The 26,657-nt window shown below is 41.9% G+C and overlaps 1 protein-coding gene across 1 annotated transcript in view; it reads right to left on the reverse strand.

Annotated features, from left to right (window-relative positions):
* Positions 1-742: 742 nt before the first annotated feature.
* The window catches only part of TXNRD1 (thioredoxin reductase 1), a 49,290-nt gene continuing 23,375 nt past the window's right edge, over positions 743-26,657 (reverse strand). The window contains exons 4-16 of the mRNA XM_044441089.1: positions 25,818-25,937; positions 20,196-20,268; positions 19,053-19,172; positions 18,113-18,258; positions 17,093-17,208; positions 14,869-15,094; positions 12,170-12,262; positions 10,891-10,967; positions 9,715-9,871; positions 8,467-8,574; positions 7,260-7,355; positions 5,571-5,705; positions 743-1,685 (exon numbers count right to left, since the gene is read on the reverse strand). Of these exons, the coding sequence (XP_044297024.1) occupies positions 1,623-1,685; positions 5,571-5,705; positions 7,260-7,355; positions 8,467-8,574; positions 9,715-9,871; positions 10,891-10,967; positions 12,170-12,262; positions 14,869-15,094; positions 17,093-17,208; positions 18,113-18,258; positions 19,053-19,172; positions 20,196-20,268; positions 25,818-25,937 (1,530 nt within the window). The 3' untranslated portion in view covers positions 743-1,622. The remainder of the gene's footprint in view (positions 1,686-5,570; positions 5,706-7,259; positions 7,356-8,466; positions 8,575-9,714; positions 9,872-10,890; positions 10,968-12,169; positions 12,263-14,868; positions 15,095-17,092; positions 17,209-18,112; positions 18,259-19,052; positions 19,173-20,195; positions 20,269-25,817; positions 25,938-26,657) is intronic.

Here is a 26,657-nt window from a genome sequence, read left to right on the forward strand (position 1 = left end):
AAGAGCTCTCAACTCCTGCTGCCCTGCAGTCCCCTCTACCACAAGAATGCTGCCCCTATGTCTCCAAAATATTATTTGGCCTTGGGGCTGCAAAACAGTTCTGTGCCCACTCTAACCAGCTAATGGGAGCAACCCCAATATATACAGTGTGGCTTGTACAGCTGCTTCCCAAGGTAATGCCATGGTTACTTGGAAGGGAAGTTACTTGCTGTTCCCTAGAACATATCCTACAATCTCTCTGAACCACAGGAAACTCTTTCTACAAAGGGGACATTCCCTTGGGATGTAATTGTTGGAGGGTGCATGCCAGGGGCCCAAGGTGTTAGAGACAAAAGTGGACAGGACTATATCCAAGGGAGGATTGTGATTCCCATGTAAGTAGGGCTTGTTACCCATTGCAGCTTTTATAGGAAGTTTAGATGATGCTGAACTAAAACTGGGTCGAGGTTCAGCCCCATCAATTGCGCCTACAATGCTCAAAATCAAAGCTAGAATGACAAAGGAGCCCCAGTGACATAGGAGACACTAGTTGTCCTGGCCATACTTTTCACTTGCTTTTCCTCCCACTCCAGAGAAATAGCCAGGGGAAGGAGAAAGTGCCTGCGGAGAGCTGGTGAAGTTATGTGCAGGGCTGTGTTTGGTTCCAGGGGCAGAGCTTGCCCACCTATGCATTATTAAAACAAGTTCATGTATGCTGAAGTGTGGGAGAGCAAATCTTAAGCAATCACATTGATTTCCAATAGACCAAGAAATAGAGAGTTTACTTTTGTTTTCATAAAAGACAGAAAATATATGAACATCGGGAATATTTGGGAAACACTTCAAAGAGTATCTCAAAATATATATTTATCTTATAATCTGTCATATAAATAATTCACACAGCATTATAGTGGTATGGGGCTGTGGGGGGAATATTTCACTCAGCCAAGGAGTCAACACCATACTTGTATTGATACAGGTTCTAAAAAGCAGCAGAAGTGATGGAGTATATGTTCTTTGACTTAGGGAGTTGGAGTAGCCACATTGATCAGCTGCTCTGGATAAATAAGGAAGGTTAAGTGGAAGCTTCTGTAGAAAAATGTAATCACTCCCCTCATAGGCTTGATGGCTTGTTTCTCTGTGTCTCTGTACAAGTCTGGAGGGGTGATGCATTGCCCACTACAGAAGAGGGCTTTTGTAGGCATGATGCAACTCTTGGGGGGAGTTGCGTACCATGTCAAAGTGAGGATATACCCAAATGTGGGGTTCTCCTCATTCCAGAAGAAAAAAAGTCAAGTCTCAAGCTGTGCCGACAATTTTTCCATCACTGCCTACCAGGTATCACTGGTTTGAGGCTGTGACTTCATGGAAGCACCTTGAACGATGCCTTGCTAAGCAGCACCTTGATATGGGCCAGTCCCACCATTGTACCAGTTGCCATTCTTCACCACCGGTAAGTTAGCAGATCCCATTGCTCTTCTCTCACCGCATCAGCTGTGGAGGCTTGTTGAAGAGAGCAGATGTCAACAGATGTTGCTGTCAGGATTTGCTTCCCAGTTGCTTCCCCTCTGCCCTTCCCGAGTGGGCAATGGTGATGAAAGCAAGTCTCTGGCAATGGCTAACAACAGTGGGGAAGCTTAACCTCAGCATCCGGATTGAGCGATCTCTTCTCCTGAACGCTTTGTTATAGACAGTGTGGTGAATACCTGGAAAGCACAGATGAGGGAGAAGAACAGAGATGACACTGAGACGAGTTAGGACTGCTTCACACTCCACTCCAGTGCTGCATTGACTGTCCTGAAAAATGAGTTTTACATGAGCCTGGACTTGCAGAGATACAAACAACTTGGATTTTATTTTGAGACTGTTGCTAATTCTATTGTTATTGTGATTATTAAAACTTCTTCTTTTTGCAAATATCATCTAAGACGACGAAGAAAAAACTTGAGGCAATTTACTTTGAAGTTAAAACATACAAAAACTTGTAACAATTTAGAACAGCTCTAAACAATTATCAATAAAATAGCATAAGAAGCATTGCATTTCCAGAGCTTCTTTGCTAGGGCTCATTACAACTCTATTTGCATTTTAATTTGACCAGGGATGGGGCAGGGAAGAAAGAAAGACACCCCCATGCAAAAGCTTTCTACGCTTTATATTGTAAGCACTGTTGCCCTCATACAAAAGGAAGTAGCCATTCTGGCTAAGGGGTGAGATAGAAATCTAATAAATCAATAAAATGTTAAATGGAAATCATGTGACTTTCTGCCTTAGGTACCTCTTATCTTTAGGCTCCAAAAAATTCCAGAAAGTGAGGGGAGGGGTGACATATTCTACGGAGAACTAATGAGCAGCTACCGGTCTGTGAATCAGAAATTATTACTCCATGGATGGATGAAAACCTACCCAAGATAACAAGATCAAACGCTTTCTTTGAATAAATTGTACTAGGTGAATGGGTGTGTCCAAGCATTCTCTGCATCTCTAGTTAAAGACTACGCATTCAAAAGGCAAGCTATGCATATACAATTCATCATAGGTGGTGTTGTGCCCATGGGGCTATTTGTTTATACACATTAGGAAGTTTCAACTGGCAGGAAGAATCCATGCATACAATTATCACTATTCCCAGCACCCCTGCAGTTGATGTTGGGCAGTAGGTCTCATCCCTGACCATGGGCTGGGCCAGCTAAGGCTAACAGGAGTTGGAGACATACATCATCTGGAAGGTGGCAGGTTGCTCATCTTGATCTTCATGCTAGTTCCTAAGTGGAATCACGCAGTGGATGGGCACTTTGTAACTGGTGGGATTGCTCCCTGTGTTTGATGTGCAATGAAAGGTAGCAGCGTCACCCCAGATAACTTGGTCAAAATGGTAAAGTGGAAACCTTCCCATATCAGCACACATGCTAAGTGGAAATTGATCTTCTTACTATAGGAACCATTGCAATGTATGCGCTAGTAACTTCTCCTCCTCCTGTTCTCTCCACTCCTCACATTATTATTATTATTATTATTATTATTATTATTATTATTATTATTATTATTATTATAACATTTCTATGCCGCCCCTTGCCGAAACCTCGGGGCGGCTTACAACATGATAAAATACATTGAAATACAATAGTAATAGTACATTATTAGCCTTTCTGTAAGCTTCCCTGCACCCCAAAATTGTAAGCTGCCCCGAGGCTTCGGCGAATGGGGCGGCATAAAAATGTTTTAATAAATAAATAATTAAATAAATAAATAAATAATAAAATCAAAGCACCAGCTATTTGCAATTGCATCTCTCTGTACCTCCTTCATTTCTACTATATACTTCCTTAAAAATGGGATCCACAAGAATTGTATCCTATCCTGCTAGATCCTGGTGTTAGAATTTGATCTGCTGCGTGGCCTGAACTGAAAAAGTGGGGTAGATTCAGTCTATGTGCCACCCTCTGAACACAAGAGGGAACTGTGGGGAGAGTAGCCACACTCAGAAGTGAGGATTTGTTAAACTGGCTTTCCACAATCTGCTTCCTTGAGACAAGACCATCCCATGACATGCCACTCAAGGACAAGATGGCAGCCCTCCCCATTCTAGGCAAAGAAGTCACCTGGACAACAGTGGTGATGGGCTAGTACCCTCCACTCCACCTGAAGCACCTGAAGAACTCAGGCAGCCATAACTGGTCTTCAAGGGTGCAGCATTAAGACTTTCACCCTTAGAAGTCCCTCAGTTCCAAGTTTAGCAAGCACATTGAAAAGCAAATTACAGAAAATGTGGTAAGCTGCTTTTAGTAAGGTTTATTGGACAACTGCAAGCTTTGTTTTGCAGACCTATAAGTATAGGTGGGAGGTTTACAGGAAATCAAATCCACTTCGGTCTAAATGGTTCAAAGCTACAGTAATTAGCTGGCATCAAAGTCATCTCTGAGGGAGAATAAATTGAGAGGAGAAAAGAGCATCTGCATGTGTTAGCCATGCAAATAAGCCTGACACTCTTGCAGAAAGCAAAGAACTGGACTACTTTTGCAGGCTGTAAATGCTCCAAATGCAAAAGGCACTTTGGAAACACACATCTGTTCAAATATAAACAATTCCAACACAACCTATTTATTTCCCTCAAATGCAAGCTAATAACTAGAGTCATTTGCATGAAACCTTTGCCCTTTAATCTCTGGACTGTTTACCACATTACAATCGTACAAAGCAAGCTTTGACAAAACAAGCAGCAATTTAAATTAGTTTAAATTCTTCTTAATCCTATATTTACAGAAAAGGATTTACAGGTTTTGTCTATTCCCCACCCCCCCCACCGCAGTTTACAGAAAATTACTGGAGGGAAAGAAAGGGCAAGACAGCACCAATTCAATTCCTTGGGGTGAGAGGGCTTGGTGGTTTTTTTAGATTTCTATTCCATTCAAACCTACATTTTAATTGCCAATTCATATAATTGCACTTGTTTGTCCACCATACACAGAAATATTCTGTTCTGTAACAGAACAGGAATGTGCTTGGATTTCTTGCAATGTAAAGCATTGGAGCAAGGAACATTCTCTCTTACACAAAAGCCATCTTTTGTTTTTTGTAAACCATCCAGAGATGTTTAGTTTAGTATTGGGACGGCATATAAAACGAGAGAGAGAGAGGAAGGAAGCTAGGAGACAACATGAAATTGTGGTTGTGGTGGTGATGATACAGGCTGTCACCAGGGCCTGTGTTGTTGTACTTCTTCTTAAGAGATTAAGCATTATTTGCATGGCACATGACCAGCGGGAAAGAGAATAAACTATTTATCTATTTTCCTATGCACATGTTTTGTTTTGCTCGGAGCCTTGTAACCCTCTGCCCCATGCTGAACCCCAGCATCATTTCATCCCCCTGGGAAAATGCTGGGGTACATCTAATGACCCCAGAAAGCACATAAAATAATATAGTCAACTTTTAAGGTGCTACAAGGTTCTTTTTCTTGCTGAAGAAGACTAAGAGGGCTACCTTTCTGGAATCCATTACAGCTTCAGGGCTGAACTCCATTTAGAGAAGTTTCTGATTGGTGCATTTCAGCAGTGGGTGGCAAAAGTGAACAGAATCAAAAATACACACACAAGCCCAAAGAAGATACCAGCATATTTAGCTGAAATTTCTTACTGCCTGTCACCAAGCCTTAGGAAATATGTTTCAACCTTTTAGAATGGGGCAGAAACTGTACAAATACCAAGAAACCACCAAATAATTTGTAGCTTGGTTAAGAGTGTCTCACCCTTGCTATGCGCATGAAGGACTAGATCTGGCCTGAGGTTCCACATCCCTGGGATAAACCCTTGGTCTTATCCAGCCTGGTTCTTACAAAGCTGCCTCTTCTCAAGCTGGACCACTGATGCATCTAGCTTAGTGTCCTACTGTACTGCCTAGCAGCAACCCGCTAGGGTTTCAGAAAGGGGTCATTGCTCAGCCCTAGAAACAGATACTGAGCCCTTCCAAAAATGAAGCACAAACCCAGTGCTTCAGTGAAAGAAAAGAAATTGGTCTAGTTCTCGAACCCCCAGAAAAGGAAGGAATCTATGAGAACTACAGTTTTCTGTAAATGAATCCCACATACGCACCTCTGCACAGACTGGGTGAATTCCTATTGTGCTATCCAGCTGTTCTTTTGTCATTCCACATTTTATGGCTGCTGCAAATCCTTGAGTGATTTCTCCAGCATTTGGACCAAGGACATGGAAACCGATAACACGCTCCTAAGGAACATAAGCAACAACCACAGCCTGATACAGGTAGGCCAAAGCAATTTTCTTTAAATACCTACAGATTACTTACTCCTAAAAGAAATATAATTGGATCTCCTCCTAGTCCAATTTACCTAATGGAAGGATCTGAGCAACGAATGTACTTAATTCAATTACGATAAATCCTGAGGCTTAAATATATACAAATAAGATGACAACCATGATAACTCTTTCTTGCCCTAAATATAAGGCTCATAGTTTACTATATATATTTCCTTAGTTTAAATTTTTGGCGTAACTTAAATCAAATGCGAATTAAATTAGTGTGACAAAAGGACTAAAGAATTTTCATTTTGTTGTTGTTTTTAAATAGATCCCCACTGGTTTTAGTTAATCCTCTTGTCTCGGCTTCTAAATAATTCCACACAAAGAGCTTTTGAGCAACAAAAAAGGCAGTGAGATAATATGCCAAACCATGGCTTCCTATTTAGTGTTGCTGGAAAAATCTGAAAGCAATTCAAATGGTTTTAGATTTCTATAAATTTGATCCATAGATTCTGCAGTGGACTGGCATCTTGAGTTCTGCAGACTTTAATTTATTATTATTTTTTTAAACAGTTAACCATTTGCTTCCCTTTCATGATAGCCACAATAAACCACCCCAATGGCGTCCAACCACACGAGCCCCAGCTCGCCTTGACATCCTCTGCACTTGGTTAGAACTGGCCCTTTGTAGGGAAGTAAGAGGGAAGTGAGCTTTCACATTCTATTTCCTACTGGCCTCTCTGCATACCACTCCCTACACCACCTCGGCACGTGATATCAAGCTGCCAACTCAATAGTGTCAGAAAAGGTCATAGCATTAAAAAATGCTGCAATCCTACACATTCTTAGACAAAAAGAAGTCCCATAATTTCAAGCATGCCTCCAGCCAGATATGCTGGCAGGGACACACTGGGAACTGAGAGACTTTTTATATCTTAACATGCATGGGACTGTGCCCTTAGTCTTTAAGGTACCATACAACTCTGCTGTTTAAGGTAAGATTACTTTTTTCCTTTAAAACAGCAGGTTCCTCGGCCCTATCACAAACTGCTTTTGAGAGACCCCTGAAGCTGAAAATCTGCTTGAGTTAGAGCACAAGGATCCATTTTTCCTCACAGTTCTTTGGATTCCAGCCATTTTTACAACATGAAAACTAAGGTATAGACACCTATTAACCAGGTATTATCTTGTGCAAAGATAATAGTGGGATACTGCTGAATTACCAAAGTCTAGCTAAGGTATTATTACACAGTTACAAAGGTGTTAAATTCAGAGGTGAAGTGGATTTGTGGGTGGTTTTTAACCAGCCAATACTTTCAAGTAAAGATGTGCATTGTCATTATAAATGAGCTTTGAAACAGACATAGCTTTAGTTGATCATGGGTATTATTTCTGAATTGTATATAATCAGGTTGCATTTTACAATCTATTCAAAATGAGCACGAACAAAAACTTTTCTTGCTCCTCCAGAATGTGCATAATGCTGCGGAAAGCCAGGAATTTGCTACAGACTAGAATTACCTGATCGGCAATATGACAGATGATCTTCGCATAGCATTTATTGTTCTCTCGGGGTGCGACAGTCCATTCCAGTGGAAAGAAGTAATTGTGGTATACCTGGGAATGCAATAAGATGTATAAGTGCAAGTTCTCTGCTTCTGGAAGAGAGCATGGACGGTAAATATAAAATGATGAAAATTAAGCTGACATTACACCTTACAAAAGAAACAGTCCTGAATATTTTTAAAGAGACAAGATCTTTCATAAAATGCCACTTGGTAATTAACTTGCAAATCAATGTCACTGCTGTTTGAGTAAGACCTCTTATCTTGCAATACTTCTATACTAAGTTTCTTCCATCGCCCCATTTGAAAGGGCATACACGCGATTTTCAGGTAGTCACCCACCCCAGCACTGACCAAACACAAACCTCTTTAGCATCTGTGTAAGTGCTATATGGATGCACAGACATGTGTGTGTACGGGCAAAGAACTGAAACATACAGCAGGGAGAGCAATAGGTGATGGCTAGAGCTGTTCCCGTTCATACTATCAGAGCTTTGTCAGGGCAGTGCCACATTTTGCAACACACACACACACACACACACACCTGTGTTGCACTACTATTTGCATCAGCAAAAACAAACAGCTTGACTTGCTCCTCCTCCTCTCCCATAGACATCCCTACACCCCCTTTATCATCACCCATAGATTTCCAGTCCCAGGCACATGGATACTTTACGTTGCAGGCCATCACTTGCACAGGTCTGCTGTTGCAACTGTGTGCTGTATAACCAGGAAACCACTGGCTGCTGAGGAGGGCTAGACAATGTTCCTTCACTTCTACTCCTGATTAGTGAGCTGAGCCAGCTGCAAACATCTAGAAACCTTGCATACTTCATCTCAAATTCTATGATGGAAGAAAGGGGGGGCAGAAGTATAAGTGGTTTAAAAAAAAACCAGGGGTTAGAAGTGCTCCCATCTTTTGTGGGGAGGTCCTATTTGGCTACCATACTGGCATACGCCTACCATCATTCCCCTCACCACTCGCTATGCAGGTTAAGGCTGATGGGCATTGAAGGCCAGAACAGTAGGCAGGCCAAAGTGACCCACCTCTGCTGTGAGTGATTGGAATCCGAACCAAAATCTGAGCTTCAAGATCCAACAAGAAGATGGGCACAAGATAAGGATACCAAATGCAGATTTTTTTTCTTTTAAAGAAAGAATACCTCAATATTTTCCTTGCCAAATTTCTCGATTGCTTTTTCTTCTGCGTAACCACAGGTACCATATTCAACTGGAGTGAATACTGTGGTGGGAACGTTCACGTAGTCACACTGCCAAGGAGAGGAATGCTCACATAAGGATCACAGCATAACACAACAGCACACGGAGGGATCTCGCGGAAGCTCTGTTCAGGTGTTGCAAGCCTCCACTCAAGGAGTTCCAGGGCCCATCGTTTTGGGAGGAGCCTTCTCAAGCAGAACAATTCCCCACTGCAGGCTCATGGAAGGAGACTGCCACAGAGGGGGCAGAGCTAGCCATGCTGGCTGTGAGTTACAGTCCAACACAACTAAAGGGCACTAGGTTGGAAGAAGCGGGGCTGGCCCATTGGCCCAGTGTGGCTTGAAAGCTGCAGAAAGCACACTGGCCTGCAACAGATTTTAGGAGCAACTGAAAGGGAGCACACACGAAATGCACGGTGGGTCTCACAGGCCCAATGCACAGGTGCTCATGTGTGGAGTGGGTGGAGTGGAGCTTGGGCAGCAGCTTGCATTCTTTGCATGGGGTGGGGACAGCTTGGAACTCTGTCATTCCGTCCAGTCAAAACTGGGCTGAATGGAATTTGTGGTTCCTTATTAACTGTTCATGACAGTTTAGAAAACTTCATTTCAATACAGCAGCACTGTGTAACTTGCAGGCAAAGCTGGGCAGGACACTGCTGTCATTTAGTGCCACTTCGGTTTTTGCCCTAAGGGAGAGGCAGTGAATCATCTCACTGAACCTTTCAGTCCATGGGTTGAATGCCATTTTGAACAACCTCTTAGGAGCTGTCTCCCAGCTGTGGGCAGGGCAAAGGGGGCAGAGCCAAAATGCCAGCATATTACATCTAAAAGCTCTTACTGCTGGTAGCCAAGGTTAGAAGAAGGCACTGCAACCTTTCAGAATGGAAGAAAAATCTGCATAAATTCTACAAAACCACCAACAATGGTTGGGAGCAAAGGGGGCATGACTTTTTGGGGATCCCAAGGATCAGGATGGAGACCCCAGGAAAGCCAGATTTGGCCCCAAGCCCAAGGTTCTGCTTCCCTGCTCAAAGATGATACCAGCTGCAAAACACACATGCATAATTTTAAAACAGAGAATGCATTTGGGGGGATTTGGAACCTTTAAAAAAATTCCTTGCAAATTTAGCTGATTTATCTGCTAAGATGTGTTTCACTATGAGAGAATCCCAGGGATAAGAGTGACCTTACCTTTTTGTCTGATCCCCCGTAAAGCCTCTGTGCCAAGAGCCGGCCCGCCTGGATGGCCACTGGGGTGAGTTCCAGCTTGTCCTCCAACACATCCCCGATGGCATAGATGTACGGCACGTTTGTTTGTTCCTCATCATTGACAGGGATTTTTCCTGTTCTGAAAGTTGATTTAACATGAAAGATGTACATGGTGGAGATATGACTTTAAGCAATCTGTAAGCTGTGGGTTAGTTGTGGATTAAAAATACCACAATCTCATTAAAATGATTTTGGCCTATTCCCAGTGCAAAAGAGCGTAATACAGCCTGCCACAATCCTAGCCCTGTCCATTGTTTTGGCTGCATCTCTCATCATCCCTGGGTACCTCTGGTCCAAAGAAAAGGATGAAGCCACATTTGTTGAGCATGTCTGTGTTTGGTTGGTGTGTGGAGAGCACTATATGGTTCAGGGGCTGAAAAGTTCTCAGCTCAACCCACTTGTTTCGTTTCCTATCTCTTTTTTTTTGGGGGGGGGTTGGTTTTGTTTGTTGTTATGTTGTTTATTTTGTATTTGTTTTGTTTTCATTTTGTGTGTGTGCTTTGTCTTTGTTTTGTTGTTTTCTTGCTCAGGCTGAGAACTTTTCAGCACTCTTTTGTAAATAACTATCAGTGCTAACTTGAACCCTCCCAAGGAAAAATGGAATATAAATGTAATAAGCATGTAGAAAAGTACTAAGAACAGAAGGAACATGAGGCATCAATGGGACAGGGCAAGCATGCAAGGATATTTTAAAGGCTGTCAATTATGGAAACCAAAGAAAGCCTAAAAGGGTGAGTGTTTGTGTGAATTTTACATAGCTATTTGAATGTATAATTAGGCCACTATACTGCAGTAAGAAGCAAGCTAGCAGAATGCTTTCCCCGCTCTGTTCCATGCAATCCTCAGAGTGAGGTAATGCAGCTGCCTTGATGACTAGACTACTAATCATTACCACTTTAATTATTGCAAAGTTTGCCCTTTGCCCTGTGTAGTAATGAGTAGCTATATATTAAGGAGTTCCTCCTTGCTGCAACAAAAATGTGTTAGGAAGGAAATTTATGTCTCTCTGACAAATTAAGTCCTTTAAATCTACAGACGACGTGGCAAAAAACAAAGACACATGCGCCATCATTAGACAGCGAGGAAATTTAGCCTTACTTTTTATTGATCTCCACTCCAACTTTCTCTAAGCCAATTTTTCTTGTGCAGGCATCCCTTCCTATGGCAACCAATACCTGCAGAACATGGTGCTTGGGTTAATCATTTGTCTCCTGGGAGCTTAAGAGGGAGCTTAAGGGTATCAGTTATTAAACAATTACTGCATTAATTAAGGAAGCCAGTGAGAAGATCCACTCATTTCTAACTTCATTGTGAAGAACATTCACACATAACATTAAGCCACAGTTTATGTTATGAACATAAGGATACAGGAAAAGTCATGCTGGATCAGACCATGCGGACATCTAGTCTGGCATTCTGTTCACAGCAGCCAACCAGTTGCCTGTGGAAAACCTACAAGGAGGGCATGCATGCAACAGCATCCTCATGACCAGGTTTCCCAGCAGCTCGTGTCCACAAGCATACCGTCTCTGATGATGGAGGCAGCATACAACCAGCAGGGCTAACAGCCATTGACAGGCGTAGCCTCCGCGAATTTCTTTAATCTTTCTTTAAAGCCACCCATGTGTGTGGCCATTACTACATCTTTGGTAGTGAATTCCACCATTTAACCATGGTTTGTCGTTTTAGATAGCAAGTGTCTTGCAGATGAGCAAACAAACCACGACTGTTCTGCCTGTTTCTAGTTCATTTTTCTCTTTTTCTCTGCAAGCCTTCAGTACAGTTTTCAGGCTGCTCTTGCTGGACACTTCTGTTTTAGGGTGGACAACAGAGCAAACAAGCCAGGGATAAGCCATGGTTCTGGATTCAGACATCACAACAATCCAAAAAACAACGAACTATCGGTTCAATTTGTGGTTAGTGGCCAACTAACAAACCATGGAAACAAGCTGGATTTCAACCAGCCACCTCATAGAATCACGGAATTGGATGGGACCTATAAGGCCACCGAGTCCCACCCGCCTGCCAATGCAGGGCTCCAGGTTGGTGTTATGGTTTGGTGTTATTCAAACACTAGTCCATAAGGCAGACACAAATGGTGGCATGAACTGGGGTATACAAGGAGATGGCCAACAGCCATGTCTACCACTGAGACCACATTTTTGCAGCTGCTGCAACGACGTGAAGAGCTGAAGTCATTTGCCCAGTTTGTGCTGGCCATGTCTTTCCCCACACAAACACATACATGGCCATGGATGATAGCTGCCCAGGTATAGAAGAGGTCTGAGCATCTGATCCATAACTTTCATGTTAGAAGACCACATCAATTTATTAAAGCCATCCAATGCACAGTTAAACAGAAATGCACGTTCCTTACCGTGTTGAATTCTCCTTGATACACCTCAGAGGTTTTGGTACATTCACCTGTGACTCTTAGTAAACCAGGATTTCCTTCTTCAATCCTTTCAATCTGAACAATTTTAAAAATTAAGTATTACCATTCTGAGAGAGAAGCGGATACATTTATTCAGTCGAAAATATAACCCCTAGAAGTATATTTTAACTCCTGTGGTGTGCCCTAAAATAGAAATAATTTGATGCAGGGCCTCCAGGGAGCACAAAGTTCATTCGTATGTCCCAGAACTGACGGCTCTCATACTAAAGCTGCTTCTCCCAAAGGGAAACTAGTAATTTCACAAGAAGGAAACAGACTTTTAAGCTATTCATGGGTGGAATTTAACCACCCACTCCAATGACCCATTCAACATATGGCTGCTATGAATTATGCTAGAAGTTATATGGGAGCTGTGTTGGAATTTGTATAGCTGCCTGGTCAAAGGAAGAGGAAGAGATGGGATGGGGTCCAGTGAAAAGGGTATGCAGGTGAGCAGAGCCCACCATCTCTCCACTTTCACCTTCGCACAGGAGCAGAAAGGTAGGAAAGGGCCTGATGGGAAAGGGATCCTGTTTGTGACAGGATGAATGCCTTCTGCTATAGACTCCTACAACTCAGCTTAGGTGTGATTTCTACAACCACCTAAGTTGTGTCCTATATCATATATGAAACAATGTAGAATTTGATTGATATTCTGGAATATGACAGACATTGTTAGACTCCCATTCCCATCATCCTTTAACCAATGCTGGCTAGAATCTACAAGAGTAGCAGTCCAGCATCTAGACAGCCACAGGCTCCCCACCTGTGCTAGAAAATTATTCTCCATGAGGGTATTCAAGAACTGAGGAGGTATCACAGGCAAGGTCCCCTTCTCTGGTAGCCACCTACAACCAGAAAACTGTATTCTGGAGAGGTGAAAACTATTTTAACCATCACCATTCCTACAGACATGCCATATGGAAAGGGCTGCATTACATACACACTCCCTATGTGCTGACCTGCCCCCTGAGATCGGAAGCAGAGGCCCTTCTCCAAGACCCTCTTTGAAGGAAATTAGGAGGGTAGTTACTCAGAGAAGGGCCTTTTCAGTGGTGGCGCCCCAACTGTGGAATATACTCCCCAGGAAGGTTTGCCTGGCACCGCCACTCTATTTCTTTTGGCATCAGGCAAAGACCTTTTTATTCTCCTGGTATTTTAACAATTAGTTTTATCCTTGTTTTTATTACTATTTTAGATGCAGTGTCCTGTCCATTGTTATGGTTTTGTTTTTGGTTTTCTGTTCCTTGTAAGCCATCCAGAGACTTTTTAGTAATGGACGGCATAGAAAAATTTTAAATAAAATAAATTACATAAAACCTGTCATCTTACTTACTGTTCCACAGACTTACAGGGCAAACCCTGCATTTCAACAGCAAACCCACTCTAGCTAAGCAGTATGTAGATACAGAACATAAATACAGATTTACAGAACATAAATATGTTCGCTATTTCTTCTGGAATCTGAGAACTATTGCATTCTAGGAATCCTTGGTAAGAGGAGTAACAATCAAGGGTGCCATCCTACACGTTTAGCCAGCAAAAGGGTCCTGCAGCTTCCAGCTTGGCTAACTTGCATATGCTGGTAGTTTTAAGCCTTTTTTCTGCCTAAACATCCATAGGACCTTAAAATGCTGGAGTATCCAGTGCTTAAAAGTATTTTGCTGAAAGCTAATAAATACTTTCTCTTTAACCCAGCAACGGAGATAATTTATGTACAAAGACCAAGCATAACATTCTCTGTGATTTTCACTTTGCTCTCTTCCAATAAATCTCATATTGCTTATTAAAGGGAGGGCAACGTTTGCTCAGCAAGAGTTGGCCAGACACACAGTGGTTTATTTCACTGCCTGGTGTGCTAAGAGCACACAGAGGGAATTGGGTTTTATTTAATGTTCCGCTCTTTGAATATCTGAAAGCCTATAATGTACTGGCTTAATGCCTCACCAAAATTGAAAAACAATTATCTTGCTATTGAAAAATAATTCTGTAGTAATCATAAGGAAATGGTTCTATTTCCCCCTCCCCCTCTCAATAGTCATGCAGCACAAGCATACATTGGATCTTCAAAAACTTAGAAAGGCAGGATATGAATTGAAATAGTAAACAAAAGATTCAAATGTATTGCTCAAAGGGGAGCTATGTTGGCAAGTTCTGTAGCTTTTGATTTCTGGAAGGACAAAAACAAAAAAAACAACATTACTTTTGTTTAGGGTTCAAAAAATGGCCTCCCAAAATTTCCACTGTATTAGCAGGCAGAGAATCTTGGGAAGTGATTTTGCCCATTCATCATGAAAGATGCTGAAAGTGGTCAGAATGGCTTGTAGGGCAGGGACGTTTTCTGACAACATACAGCTTTTGAAGTCTCTCTCTCCTGCTTCCTGTTGAGGCAGCAAATTCTTTCTGCAGCTGACAATTCAACCCCTCCTCCAGCAGAAGGGGATGCTGCTACCAAATACACACTTGTTGACAGAAAGAGAGCGCTGGCCCTCTAACATCTTAAACTTGTGACCATTTTCAAAAGTTATCACCAAGGAAGAAAAGGAATGGTACAGGAGACAGGAGGGCCATGCATGTTTGAATGAAAGCTACGTTTAAAGTTACACATTCATTGGATGTGCACGTGTCTGTGTTACTCTTACCTTTTTAGGCACAAAACCTCTAAGGAAGTCGATGCCATGTTCTTCCATGTGTTCTCCTATTCGGTTCGCCATGTCCTGATCAAAGCCCCTCAGAAGAATAGAACGCACCATGACAGTAACATCCAAACCAAGTCCTGCTAGAAATCCTGCACACTCAAGTGCAACATAGGAAGCTCCAACCACTAATGTCTTTCCTGGACAATACGGCAAGGAGAAGAGATCATCGCTGGAAAAATGAAAATACATACTAATGAATACCCAGGCCAAGGGTACAAGGAAAATCCATACTTCCAAGCATACACATAACCAGGAGATGAAGCAGGGGCACAGAAAAAAAAAAATCTCAACAAGGCTACGAGATTCCACCTGCACCAAAAAGCACACAAGTGACTAAAGTGAGTCATCACACACCAGTGGAGCTTCCTTCTCTAAGCTGGTTGTGAAATGGATGTAGGTATACACGTGGTTACAAATGCCTAGCAAACAGAAGAACATGTAGGTACAGAGCCTGTCTCCATTAGGCTTCCGAACCACAAACAGAAGATTTGGATCACAAACTGCAAGGCCAGAACTATTTCATTCTTGCCTGATTCTGTCCCTAGTTTGCAAGAAAGCTTAGATCTCCCTGCAGCACATTATTTATCTTCATTTTTGATCCATGTTATCACCAAGGTAGGTCTTTTTTGGTTTTCTTTTAAGGAAAGCTTGGAACTACACCATGCTGTGTCATTGTAATCAACACGCATAGTATGACACTTCAGTACACCCATGCATTTTCTGTGCATGCTCACACATACTTCACATCACCTTTAGAAGTTAAACAGAGCAAGAGAATATCCTCAGGATGAGGATCTGACAACAGCAATGCCAAAGAATGTGATATTCAAGCTTCATACAAGAATCAACAAGATGGTCAGCCCCAAACAAGGAGGCTTAGCCTTATAAAGTGTACCTGTGTACCTGACATGTTAAGAAAAATCCTATGTTTTTTCTGTTGAATGGAAGGTTATTTTGGAAAGATGAGTTTGTTGAAATGTTAAGGTTGTTTTGGTCCAAAGAGAAATGGTCTCAGTATGTGTGTAGGAAGGTGTTGGTCTAAGAGAGCACCAACTTTTCATTCATCCCACCCCGCACAAGTGATTGTTGCTATTACCCAGTTTCCCCAAACATCAGTTTGAAGTGCATTTGATCTTGATTCCCATGTTGTGGGCTTTTCTTATTTCACTTCAATGGGAAAGTGAGCATTTTTAATGCAAAAAATACATATTTTCAAAAGAACACACCCAAAATGAGCACTTTGCTACCAGTGTAAACATGCTCAGTAATTTTGTCCCTGAGTGTTTCATTCTTTTATTTGGCAGAACCTTTAAATAAATTCAAGGAAGAGGTTTTCTTTTTTCATTGGGAATTAGCTATGATGATACTCTTGGAAATAACTTTCCCCCCATTCAGGTTGTCATATTAGATATGTTATGGTATCTCTGTCCCGATGATAAACTTGCCATATTCACATGAACTAATAAAAATGTTTCCTCATGTTCTAGAATGATTTCCTTTATCTTTAGAACATTGGTTAACACCTCATAGGAAGAAACAATAGATTATGAGGAGAATCTTTGGGAGGGAGAATAAAGATAGCATAATTCACCACGGAGTCATAGCATAATTTTAGAGAAGTCTGGTCTATTACTTTACACAGTATCCACAGTCACTTCTCACATCGACCAACATGTTGCAACTACAGTATGACTTGTATTTTGGAACTGCACAAGTAAACTCCCCTTGCACATACAGAAGAAACCAGCTGAACTTAAGAGTGCTTTAAGATTCATGAAAAACAGCTCCTCCATTTTGCCCAGGAACATCTAAATGTCAGTTTAAATTTTTCAATGCCTGAGATTTGAGGTTCCTCTCATAGGATACTACCCAGCTGTAACACTGGCTGATGTACGTATGTGACAAAGCTTTCAAACAAACAAGTTAAGTTCCTTATCAATACTTATCAGAGAGAAGGATTTTGTCCAGGGAGAGGAAAAAAGATGAGTCTTTGAAGAGAGAAGCAACTTTCTCATGAGCATTCTTCCAAGCAAGCAAAAATCAGGTGCAAACAGACTGTTACATTTCAAAAATATTGGATGTTCAAACCATCATTGATACATTTCACTCATGGTATGACACCTGCAGCTACCTCCTACCACAGAGAATCATTTGCATTTGATTTTACCTGGTGATGCAATATTCTTTGTCCCCAGGGATGCCCAGGTAGCGGGGCCTTTCTCCAGTGGCAATCAGAAATCTTTCTGCTGTGTAAAACTTCTCTACTCCTTTGTTATTTGTTGCCTGTGAATGAATACCAAGGCTTAGTGAATCTTTATTCCAAGCCAGGGGCAGGGAATGGGATGAAGCGCATGCTCATTCTATTGGGTATGTAGGAAATGTGTCATTTAGAGGACCTGGCTTCCAACATTAAAACCTAAGTTGTGAAGTACTCAGAGAACTGGACCACAAGATGATACAGAAATTTAATAAATTTTGTATATATGTAATTACCCTTATGCAGAAGGAACCTCAACAATACCATTTTTCTTGGATATGGATCAAGGCAAGAGTTAAACACTGTAAAAAATGTTACTGGCCCTTTAGTCAGAATCTCAGAGGTGCTTGTGGGCTACTGTTGCTACCAAAACAAAACAAAAAACCCTGCTTTAGCACCCTTCTGCTCTTCTTCCCTAGGAACTTGCATGCTGGAGCTAACAGATAGCCATCATGACCAGTAGCCATTTATCTTCTATAACTGATTATATAATGGAGTCATCACCATGTTCTTAACGACATTCAGAACTTGGAAAAAAATGTCAGAGACCTACAGCTACCACTTATGCCTCAGACTCAGCCTTGACGTTGCAGACCCTCCCACTAGATCCTACTCTGATGCCTAAGGGAAGCGCAATTTTTTGCTTCTGCTGCATTACTAGCTGGACCTGTATATGTGCTCCATCTTCAGTGCAAGTTCATCCATCTTTCTGGCATGGCTGATAAAAAGAGGCCCCCTACTATCTGCTGTTTCAGCAAAAGGGCTGCCTCCCATCTAGCCCCAGGCAACTAACTAGAATGACCTGCTTGAGCTAGCAGTTGTATCTAGCTGGACCTTTCCACTTAAAAGCAGATCTGCCTACCAACACCTCCCTCTCAGGTGCAATGTGAACTGAAAGCATATGACAAACCATTTAGGGGAGATTTATACCTTGATTCTGTGTGGCCCAACAAATTCTCCATAAGCATTCTCATAGGTGACACTATTCTCTCGGAGAGACACTCTGTATCCCCAGTTCAGAGAACCAATATAATTTTGAATGGCTTCTGTCATCGTATCCCACCTGTGCTTTACACCTGGAGATCAAAAGGAAAATAATTTAGCTTTCATCTATGGCCTTGGTTTTCTACAACCACAACTGCCATTATTAGATCATATAATAACAGGCTCATCTGACTCATGACTGTGCCCTTCCCCCTTGAAAATTAAATTAAATTCCCCAAGGTTTGTGGAGCATTGCTGACATAGTCCAAGGAAGATAATGCGGCTAAACATAATCCAGAATATTTTGTAAGTGGTGTAGCAGTGTCCTCATAGGGCACCCAGTCACTCATTTTATTTACGCTCTCACTGAAATTTTTACGGAAGGGTCAAATTTGTTTTGATGTCATCTGCACTGCTCTGCTGATCCCTCTGCTATGAAGCAAGTCTGTGGTAATTGCCTCATACTCCTGTTTGTGAAGGTGGCACGCTGGTTATCACAAGATCTTTAAAAAAAAATAAAGAGCCTGAGAATATGCACTTTTTGCATTATGACCTTGAACACATAGAAGCCTTTAATGTTGTTCACCCTCATGCCAATTTATTCCCCATTTACTTGTTTAAATGTCCAAATAGCCGTGCAGTTATCATTATTACACTGCAGTCTCCTGCCTAGTTCCCCTCTTGTGAGGAGTCCAAGGTGGCTCCCACCTTGTGAAGCAGGTTAAGCTAAGAGTAAGTGACTGGCCCAGGGTCACCCAACGAGCCTCATGAGCAAATGGGGACTAGAAGCATGATCTCCTAGATCCCAGTCCAGCACTCTAACCACTATGCCACACTGGCTCACTATACACTCAACATATACAAAGGTAGAATTCTATGCTCCCACCTGCGTTATCCAGCTGCCACCCAAAGTTGGGTGCATCTCCGATGGCTTGCCCAAGCAAAGCCGCTTGGTGCATCAGCTTTTTCGGAATGCAGCCCACATTTACACAAGTTCCTCCCAGACCTGCAAGAGGAAAACAGGGCTGTTATGGTAGTCCTTATTTCTGTGACAGGCAGATAAAAAGCATCCCAAAACAGTTTTAGGCCTATCTGCGTGCTGCGGATTTCTTTCATAAGAAGTAAAAGTAGCACACACAGTAATAAAGGTTAAGACGCCATGGGAGAATGGTATGTACCCATCAGTATGACAGTATCTTCAGGTAAGCTTGCCTTCCCCTCAAGCTACAGCAGCAACCAGGCAGTAGTGGAATGGGCATATATGTAGAATTCCCCCTAAATCCTAGCAAAAGCCATGCATTCTCCTTCCAGCTCGACAAGCCAGCAGTGGCAGAAATGGAAGAAAGAAGCTTAAAGTTGTTGTTGTTGTTATTATTATTATAACATTTCTATGCCGCCCCTTGCCGAAGCCTCGGGGCGGCTTACAACACAATAAGATACACTGAAATACAATAGAACGTAATAAATTACCACTAAATACAAAAATACAAAAAATACACTGAGATACAATAACATAAAATTAAAATTAAAAGTTACTGTTGTTTAAGATCTAAAAAGCATCTTTCAAGCAGCTTGTTGCAGGGAAACTTGTGTTTTAGTCAGCACTCATTATTTTTCTTAAGAAAAGTGATGCTGGATCTCCCACTATGGACAATCAGATTCTTCCTGGAAGCCCAAAAATGGACAAAGGTTTTGTTTCCCTTTATTGTTGCTCCCCACCCACTCAGAATTGCATTGCCTTCGAACCTGATGTTTCCATTTGGCTCTACCCAAGGAGACTCCTCCCCGCACCCCTACTCTCATTTATTTGCCTGTTCCCTGTGGGTGAATATGGGCAGCATATTTGGTATCAGCAAATTATGCATTGTGTGATGTAATATTTATCTTATTCACAATAAACTTTCTGCCATTGATGGCCAATAGTTTGGGTAAAAGGATGAACAATGCAAAAGGCTGACAACAAAAGGCTGACAGAAAACCCCAGACTCCAGCTAGCTGCTGTTATTCAGAACAATAAAGGTTGACTTACCCCATTTGGTTCCCAAAGGAGTAGGGACAACAAAATCCAGAACCAGAACCTTCTTGCCAAGTTTGGCAGCTTCCTAGAAAACAAAGAATAAGACAGCACTAAATAGTGAATATGGATGTTAGCTCACAAGAGTTTGCAAATATCCAACATTCTTGAAATTAGAGCAGTGCAATCTTCCTGTTCAGGCTTCCAGCCGGCCGTGCCCTCTCCCATTTCATTTCCTCTTCACTGGTTTCCCAGTCTACCCACCAGTCAATTGGCATTCCATTCCCATTAAGCATTCTCAGTCTGCACTAACCCTAACCTCTTGCAAGTTTTTTAAGGGAAATTTTTTTGGTACTTCTGCAAACCTTTGGGTTCCCCACAAGACTGCCTATATTGCCCTCTTGCACATGGATCGTGCCACTGTTTTGGCTACATAAGCTCCAACAATCCAAAAATTGAGTCGGTTATTAATATATAGAATGCGGATGACTAAGATGCAGAGGGCAGATACTAAGGAATTTTAAGAATGCATTGGTGTGCAGGTGAAGAATACAGCATGTATTCGTGAGGAGTGGATACGTGCACTGGATTATGTCCCTTTGCAGCCATCCTGTGATCTTTGTCAGGAGTGGGGAGTAATAAAATAAAAAATTATACACTTGTTTGGGAAACTAAAAGGCCATTTGTGGAGCTGCTAAGATGATGACCTTCTGGGGGATAATCTGTGAAAAGCAACATGGTACTGATGGGGTGGGAGAGATGAAGACAAAGAAGGTCTGACCTTCTTCTGACTTGGTTTTCAAGTAAGGACAAGCCACCACAACTGAACTTCCCTCATTGCAGTGGCTGCCATTTTTAATACAGTCACCATCTCAGTAGGGGCACACCATAGCTTCTTGTTACATGTGAACATGCGTCGTTGGGGTGTTTGGCAAGCCCTACATAACCCACAGGCTGTTTTGAGATTCTGGGTGACTTGTCAGCTACCCCAACAACCCACCCTCATAGGATCCACACATAAAGGCAAGCTACAGCACACCTTCACTGCACTCCAAGTACTCAAAATGGAGCAAGAATTTCTGCATAAGGAGATTATGAAATGACAGGACATCAAACTTGTTACTAGAAAACATTGTCATAATGGCTATGTCATTTTCACTTTGCTCAAAGTGCATAGCATGTGCATGTGGGTGGCTTATTGCAGATACTCCATTCAACTCCCCATTCTCCAGTCTCTTCTTTGATGACAAGATTGGATTTTCACAGCAATTAATTACTCTTGAGAAAAAACAACATTCGACTGAATGCCATAGAGGCAAAGAGAGGAGGAGGAAAATAAAGCATAAGAATATGAATTTAATTAAATGTTGAACACGAATACAGCTGCCTGAATTAGCACAACTTGGCCAAATGATAGGTTGCATTCCACTACATGAATTGCCCTTAAGATTTCTGGATCACACGTCATTTAAAATGATGCTCTGAACCACCTTTTGAAAATTAGCTTTATTCTGAGACATAAAGTGAGGCATTTGTCAAATGACACTAATACATGGACACAGACTTAGCCCCCAGCTGTGGCCTGTATTAAGCATTCCAGGGCAAATCATGACGGATGAAAATGCTATGCAAGGATGAGTTCACAGATTGTTTATCTGAACAGAATAAGGGCTAATTACAAACTACACCATTCATTAACTATGCTTTAAATTGACCACTTATTTCTAAGAAAAGGCCACTACAGGGCCCTGGTCTGAAATCTGTCCTCTTACATAGATGGGGGCTGACAACAGAAAAGAGCCCTTTCAGGACCAACAAGTGGGAGGAGAGAGTTTTGACAGGAAACTGATTTGGAGGTTCTGATGCATATATGTATGCATTTATATGTGTATTTATTCATGATGCTGGAAGCCATGTGAATGGGACGGCATACAAAAATTCCAAATAAATAAATAAGAACATTTTCCTGACTGGGTCTCTCTGTGTGTAAGACAATGTGTGTGGCCTGAGTGATGGGCTAAGATGGCCAATGCTTGGAGACCTGTTGGGGCAGGATGGGACCACCAAATGGTGCTTTGCCAAATAGCCATTCCGAACAGGAATCCACAGTATCCTTTCCCAGCAGGGAATCCCTCCCACCCGCCACTCAAGAGATTGCCGTGCATCATTGGTTCCAAATACCAGCAGGGTAGCCATTTCACATGTTGCAGAAAAAACAAACAGGATGCAAAAGCTGATGAGGTTATTATGACAAACTTTTGTGGGTCAGTCATGAAATGTTACCCCCCCACACAGTTGACAACGGGGAGGGGTTTGTATGTAGGTATGCACACAAACAGATACAGTTGGAAGGCAATGTGCATGTGGGGGGGTAGTGTTAGAACAAAATGAAGTCAAAAGGTCCAATGAAAGAGGCAGGAAAGTCACAACTGTGGAGTACTTCAATAAAAGAACCGAAGAATAAAAGATTAAACCAGAACCAGTGTGACACTGACTCTCTCCCAGTCATGAATAGACAAAGCAAAGTGTAGACTACATAAATATCCAAACACAGATAAGGCATTTCAATAGCACACTAACCCAAGTCTCTCTAGCCCAACTCTGACTGATAGAATTCATCTGCAGATTTGACACTAGCTGAAATGCTTTGCATTGGAATCTCCCCTTGGAACTGTCATGCGTGGGACAAAGCTCGGAAATGTTATAGAAGGAAGACAGAAACCCAATTCACACATAAGGGCAGCAAATCATGGGCAAATCAACCCATGATTTGCTGGGGTCACGTTTGAAATATGCTATCTTCAATTGGCCTAGTCAGAGGATGCTCCCTGCCATGTGAACCCTAACACTATGGGTTAATTGTGAGGTAAAGTACAGGAAATACAGGTACAATTAGTTGGGTATATCCTTCTGAAGTGCAATAAGTACCACACTTAAAGCAATTAAATATCTGATTAAGAGATTGAGATGCATTCCAGGGCAAAGATGGTCAGTAAAATCCTGGTAGAATTATCTAGGAGAGAATTAATTAGTACCACTGTTACACTATAGGGATATGAGCCAGAATGTCAAGTATTTACAATCTGTATGCACAGCTATGGGCACTAGCAGTGAAGAACTCATGGTTTCTAGCCATTTTTCTTGGCTCACCAGCCCCATTTCCAAGCTTGAAAAATGGCACAGCCATGGCTCAGCGACAAGAACACATGCGCTGCATGCAAAAGGCCAGAGGTTCAGTCCCTAGAATGCCCAGGGGAGAATGCGAAAAGTTCCATCCAATACTCTGGAGAGGCACTGCCAGTAAGTGTTGGCCAGGTATGCGGAATACATAGCCCTCCAAATGTGAACTCCCTTCTCCCTTGCCTTTGCTGGTTCAGGCTAATGGGAATTGAAGTCCAATATCTAGAGGGCCACCCATTCTTTACTCTAGCTGCAGAAAATATTAGGCTAGATCATCTGAGTCAGTATAGGCCAGCTACTTCCATGCAATATCCTAGAGCTAGATTTTCAATTCAGCTCAGCTGTCAACTAGAAGCATCATCCTGCTTTCTTTATCTTAATATTTTTGTATCCCACCTTTTTCCTGCTAGCAACCCAAAGCACCTTGCATAATCATCTTCTTCCAGTTCATTTTATCCTCATAACAACGCTGTGAGGTGAGTAAGGCTGTGAGTCAGTGACTGGCCCAGAATCATCTAATAAGCTTCATGGCTGTGCAGGGACAACAATGCAGATTCCCCAGGTTCCAGTTCAACACCATAATCACTCTGCCATGCCGGCCAACTGGCGAATATTGGGAATGGTGGGGCTTTTTTCTAAAAATGCATAGGATTTCACCCTGAACTACTTTATTGATACAAGTATTGTAACAGCCTGGGAGATTTTGCTCTTTCCCGCCAAAGAAATACCCTTTATATATTCAGTGTTCCTACCTTCCCCAAATATATTATGCTGGTGCTGTTGAAAAGGCTTGCCTCTTTTTTTTTTTTTTTTTAAGAGAACCTACACCACTCATCAGCTTACTAAGGATTTCCAGCTCTCCAAGCAAATGAGCAGTATTCAGTCTTTCAATAATATATTCAAACTCTGTTGCAATTAATCACCAGCAGGATTTAAAAAAAAATATCTACCACTGCAGGACAATCATATTCCTAGAACATAATCTGCTGCCTGGAGTAGCAAGATCGATAAATTCAGTCTAATTGCTCCTACACTCACAAACTGGCAGCAAAGACAGGAAATAGAGTGAAAAGCTTAGGTCTGTGGTGGGAGGAAAAATTCTTTTAATCATCATATAGGCCATAGTGCTAATAAACAAAAAAATCTACTTGTTTAATTAAGCTTAGGCTCTCTTCTTAAGTACACGTTATTGTGGATTACCAAAAATGGAATACAATCTCTTGCATTTTAAACTAGTTTCTCCATTTTTAACCTGCCCCTCTGGATATTTTGCATGGGCAGCAGCACTTCAGAAAAGGCTCGGAAAAAGCCTAACAAATTTCTTCAAGCAGAAATCACTATGATACTTTAAACCAAATTGGAATGCAAATCTACATGCTTCAGAACAACGAAAATGGATATTTATTATTTACTGATTACACTTGCATGCCGCACCCCCATAGCTGTAAGGCTCTCTGGGCAGCTGAACTTACATTAAGCAACAACAAATAAAATACATCTTGCCCTACTAGCAATGTTGCAAGATACTTAAAAACACACCTATATGAAATTTCATGGTCAAGTTAAAGTTTCAGCTGTTCTTTCCCCCAAATAATTTTGTTACAGATTTCAAAATTGTAACATTTCTTATTTAGCAGGGTTTCACTTTGTGTTGTTCTTATCTTCTCAAGAATGTTATTAACAACTGGGGATGCCCTACTAAGACAAGAATACAAGGGTTAAGAGCCATGTGGCATAATAGTTAAAGTGCTGAACTGGGACACAGGAGAGCCAGGTTCTAGACCCCACTTGACCAAGCTCAATTAATGGCTTTGGGCCAGTTACTCTCAGCCTAAGCTACCTTACAAGGATGCTGTGAAAATTAAATGGAGATGAGGAAGATTATGTATGCCACCTTGTATTCCCTGCAGGAAAAAAGGCAGGACATACAAATTTCAGACCCTCCCAACCTTCCACCATTCAGATGCGTTGGACTACAACTGCCATGGGGCTGGAAGTGATAGAAGATTTCATTTAAAACATCTCGATAAAGCCAAAATGGGAAAGGCTGATCTAGATGTCTGTTCGGTTATCAGGACAGATGGGGATACTGACTGGAATCCAGATACCAAGTCTGAACTTCAGTTGGGTCAGACTGGTTTCCAGTAGAAACCATTTGAGGTGGCCCTGGGCAGGCCTGAGGGTTTCTCCATCCTAAGACTTGCTAAGCATGTCAGATGCTTCTGTTGGAGTGTGAAATCACTGCTGACAGCAACCCTCCAAGCACACTGATTTTGGAGTATGTACCAAGATCTCTTTGTATGTACCTAGAGTAGAATGCAAGGCATATTCCAGATTCCAGAATTGGCTCCATACCTTAGACAGAGAAGGTCCATTCCTGGGGTTTGCTAAAACATGGTGGGACAAAACCAAGCAGTAGGTATCAGGCTGTTTTCATGAATACGTTTTTCATCCTACCTTGGAGGCTGCAAGTCCGCCTGAACCTCCTCCGATGACAATCAGATCGTAGTCATAAGAAGGCTCCTCTGCTTGTCCATTCACATTAAGCAGCTTATGAAGTGTGCCTTCACGATGTGCCTGAATAGACAGAAAACACAGAAACTTGTCCAACATGGCACCAAATGTGATACAAGAACAACTATTGTTGCAAAAAGAAATCTGGGAAGAAAAAAGTGCACCTGGAAGTTTTTAGAACACAAGAAATGCCCAATACAAAGTCAGATGATTGGCCTTTGCAGCTCAGTATTTTGTATTAGAAGAAGCCTCCAAGGTTTCAAACTGGTGTGTTTTCCCAGCCTTATCCAGAGATGTCAGGAATTGAGCTTGGGACCCTTCTGCATGGAAAACTTGTGGTCTACCATTCAGCTACTACTTCTCTTCCCCTTTTTTGTCCACTTAGTTCTATTGCTCTGAGGCAGCCAACACCAGGATGACTTCCCTGTCCTCAGCCCTTGGCATTTCAAAGCACATATTAATAATTCCTTAGATGTACTTTCAGTTCTCCTCCACAGGTCTACAAGCTAAATGACTGACAGTAGTTATGAGCAAGCCATTAAACACAACCTCTTGGCTTTTAACCTGTACTTCGGGATAGCTCTGCTGTAGTTCCTGAAAAGGTAATCAACACCATATCTTCTGAATTACAGAAAAAAGAGGGTAGTTTGTATAAAGAATGCATCCTGAAGGGGACATTTTACACCTTTCTCAGTATCTCATTACTCCCCTCTCCAAGCTGCTTCTGAAATCCAGTATGTCAATTGAGAAGAAAACCAATAGGAACTGGGGGGGGGGGGGGGG

Source organism: Varanus komodoensis, unplaced genomic scaffold, assembly GCF_004798865.1.
Source record: "Varanus komodoensis strain SLA01 unplaced genomic scaffold, ASM479886v1 scaffold39, whole genome shotgun sequence".
Taxonomy (NCBI): domain Eukaryota; kingdom Metazoa; phylum Chordata; class Lepidosauria; order Squamata; family Varanidae; genus Varanus; species Varanus komodoensis.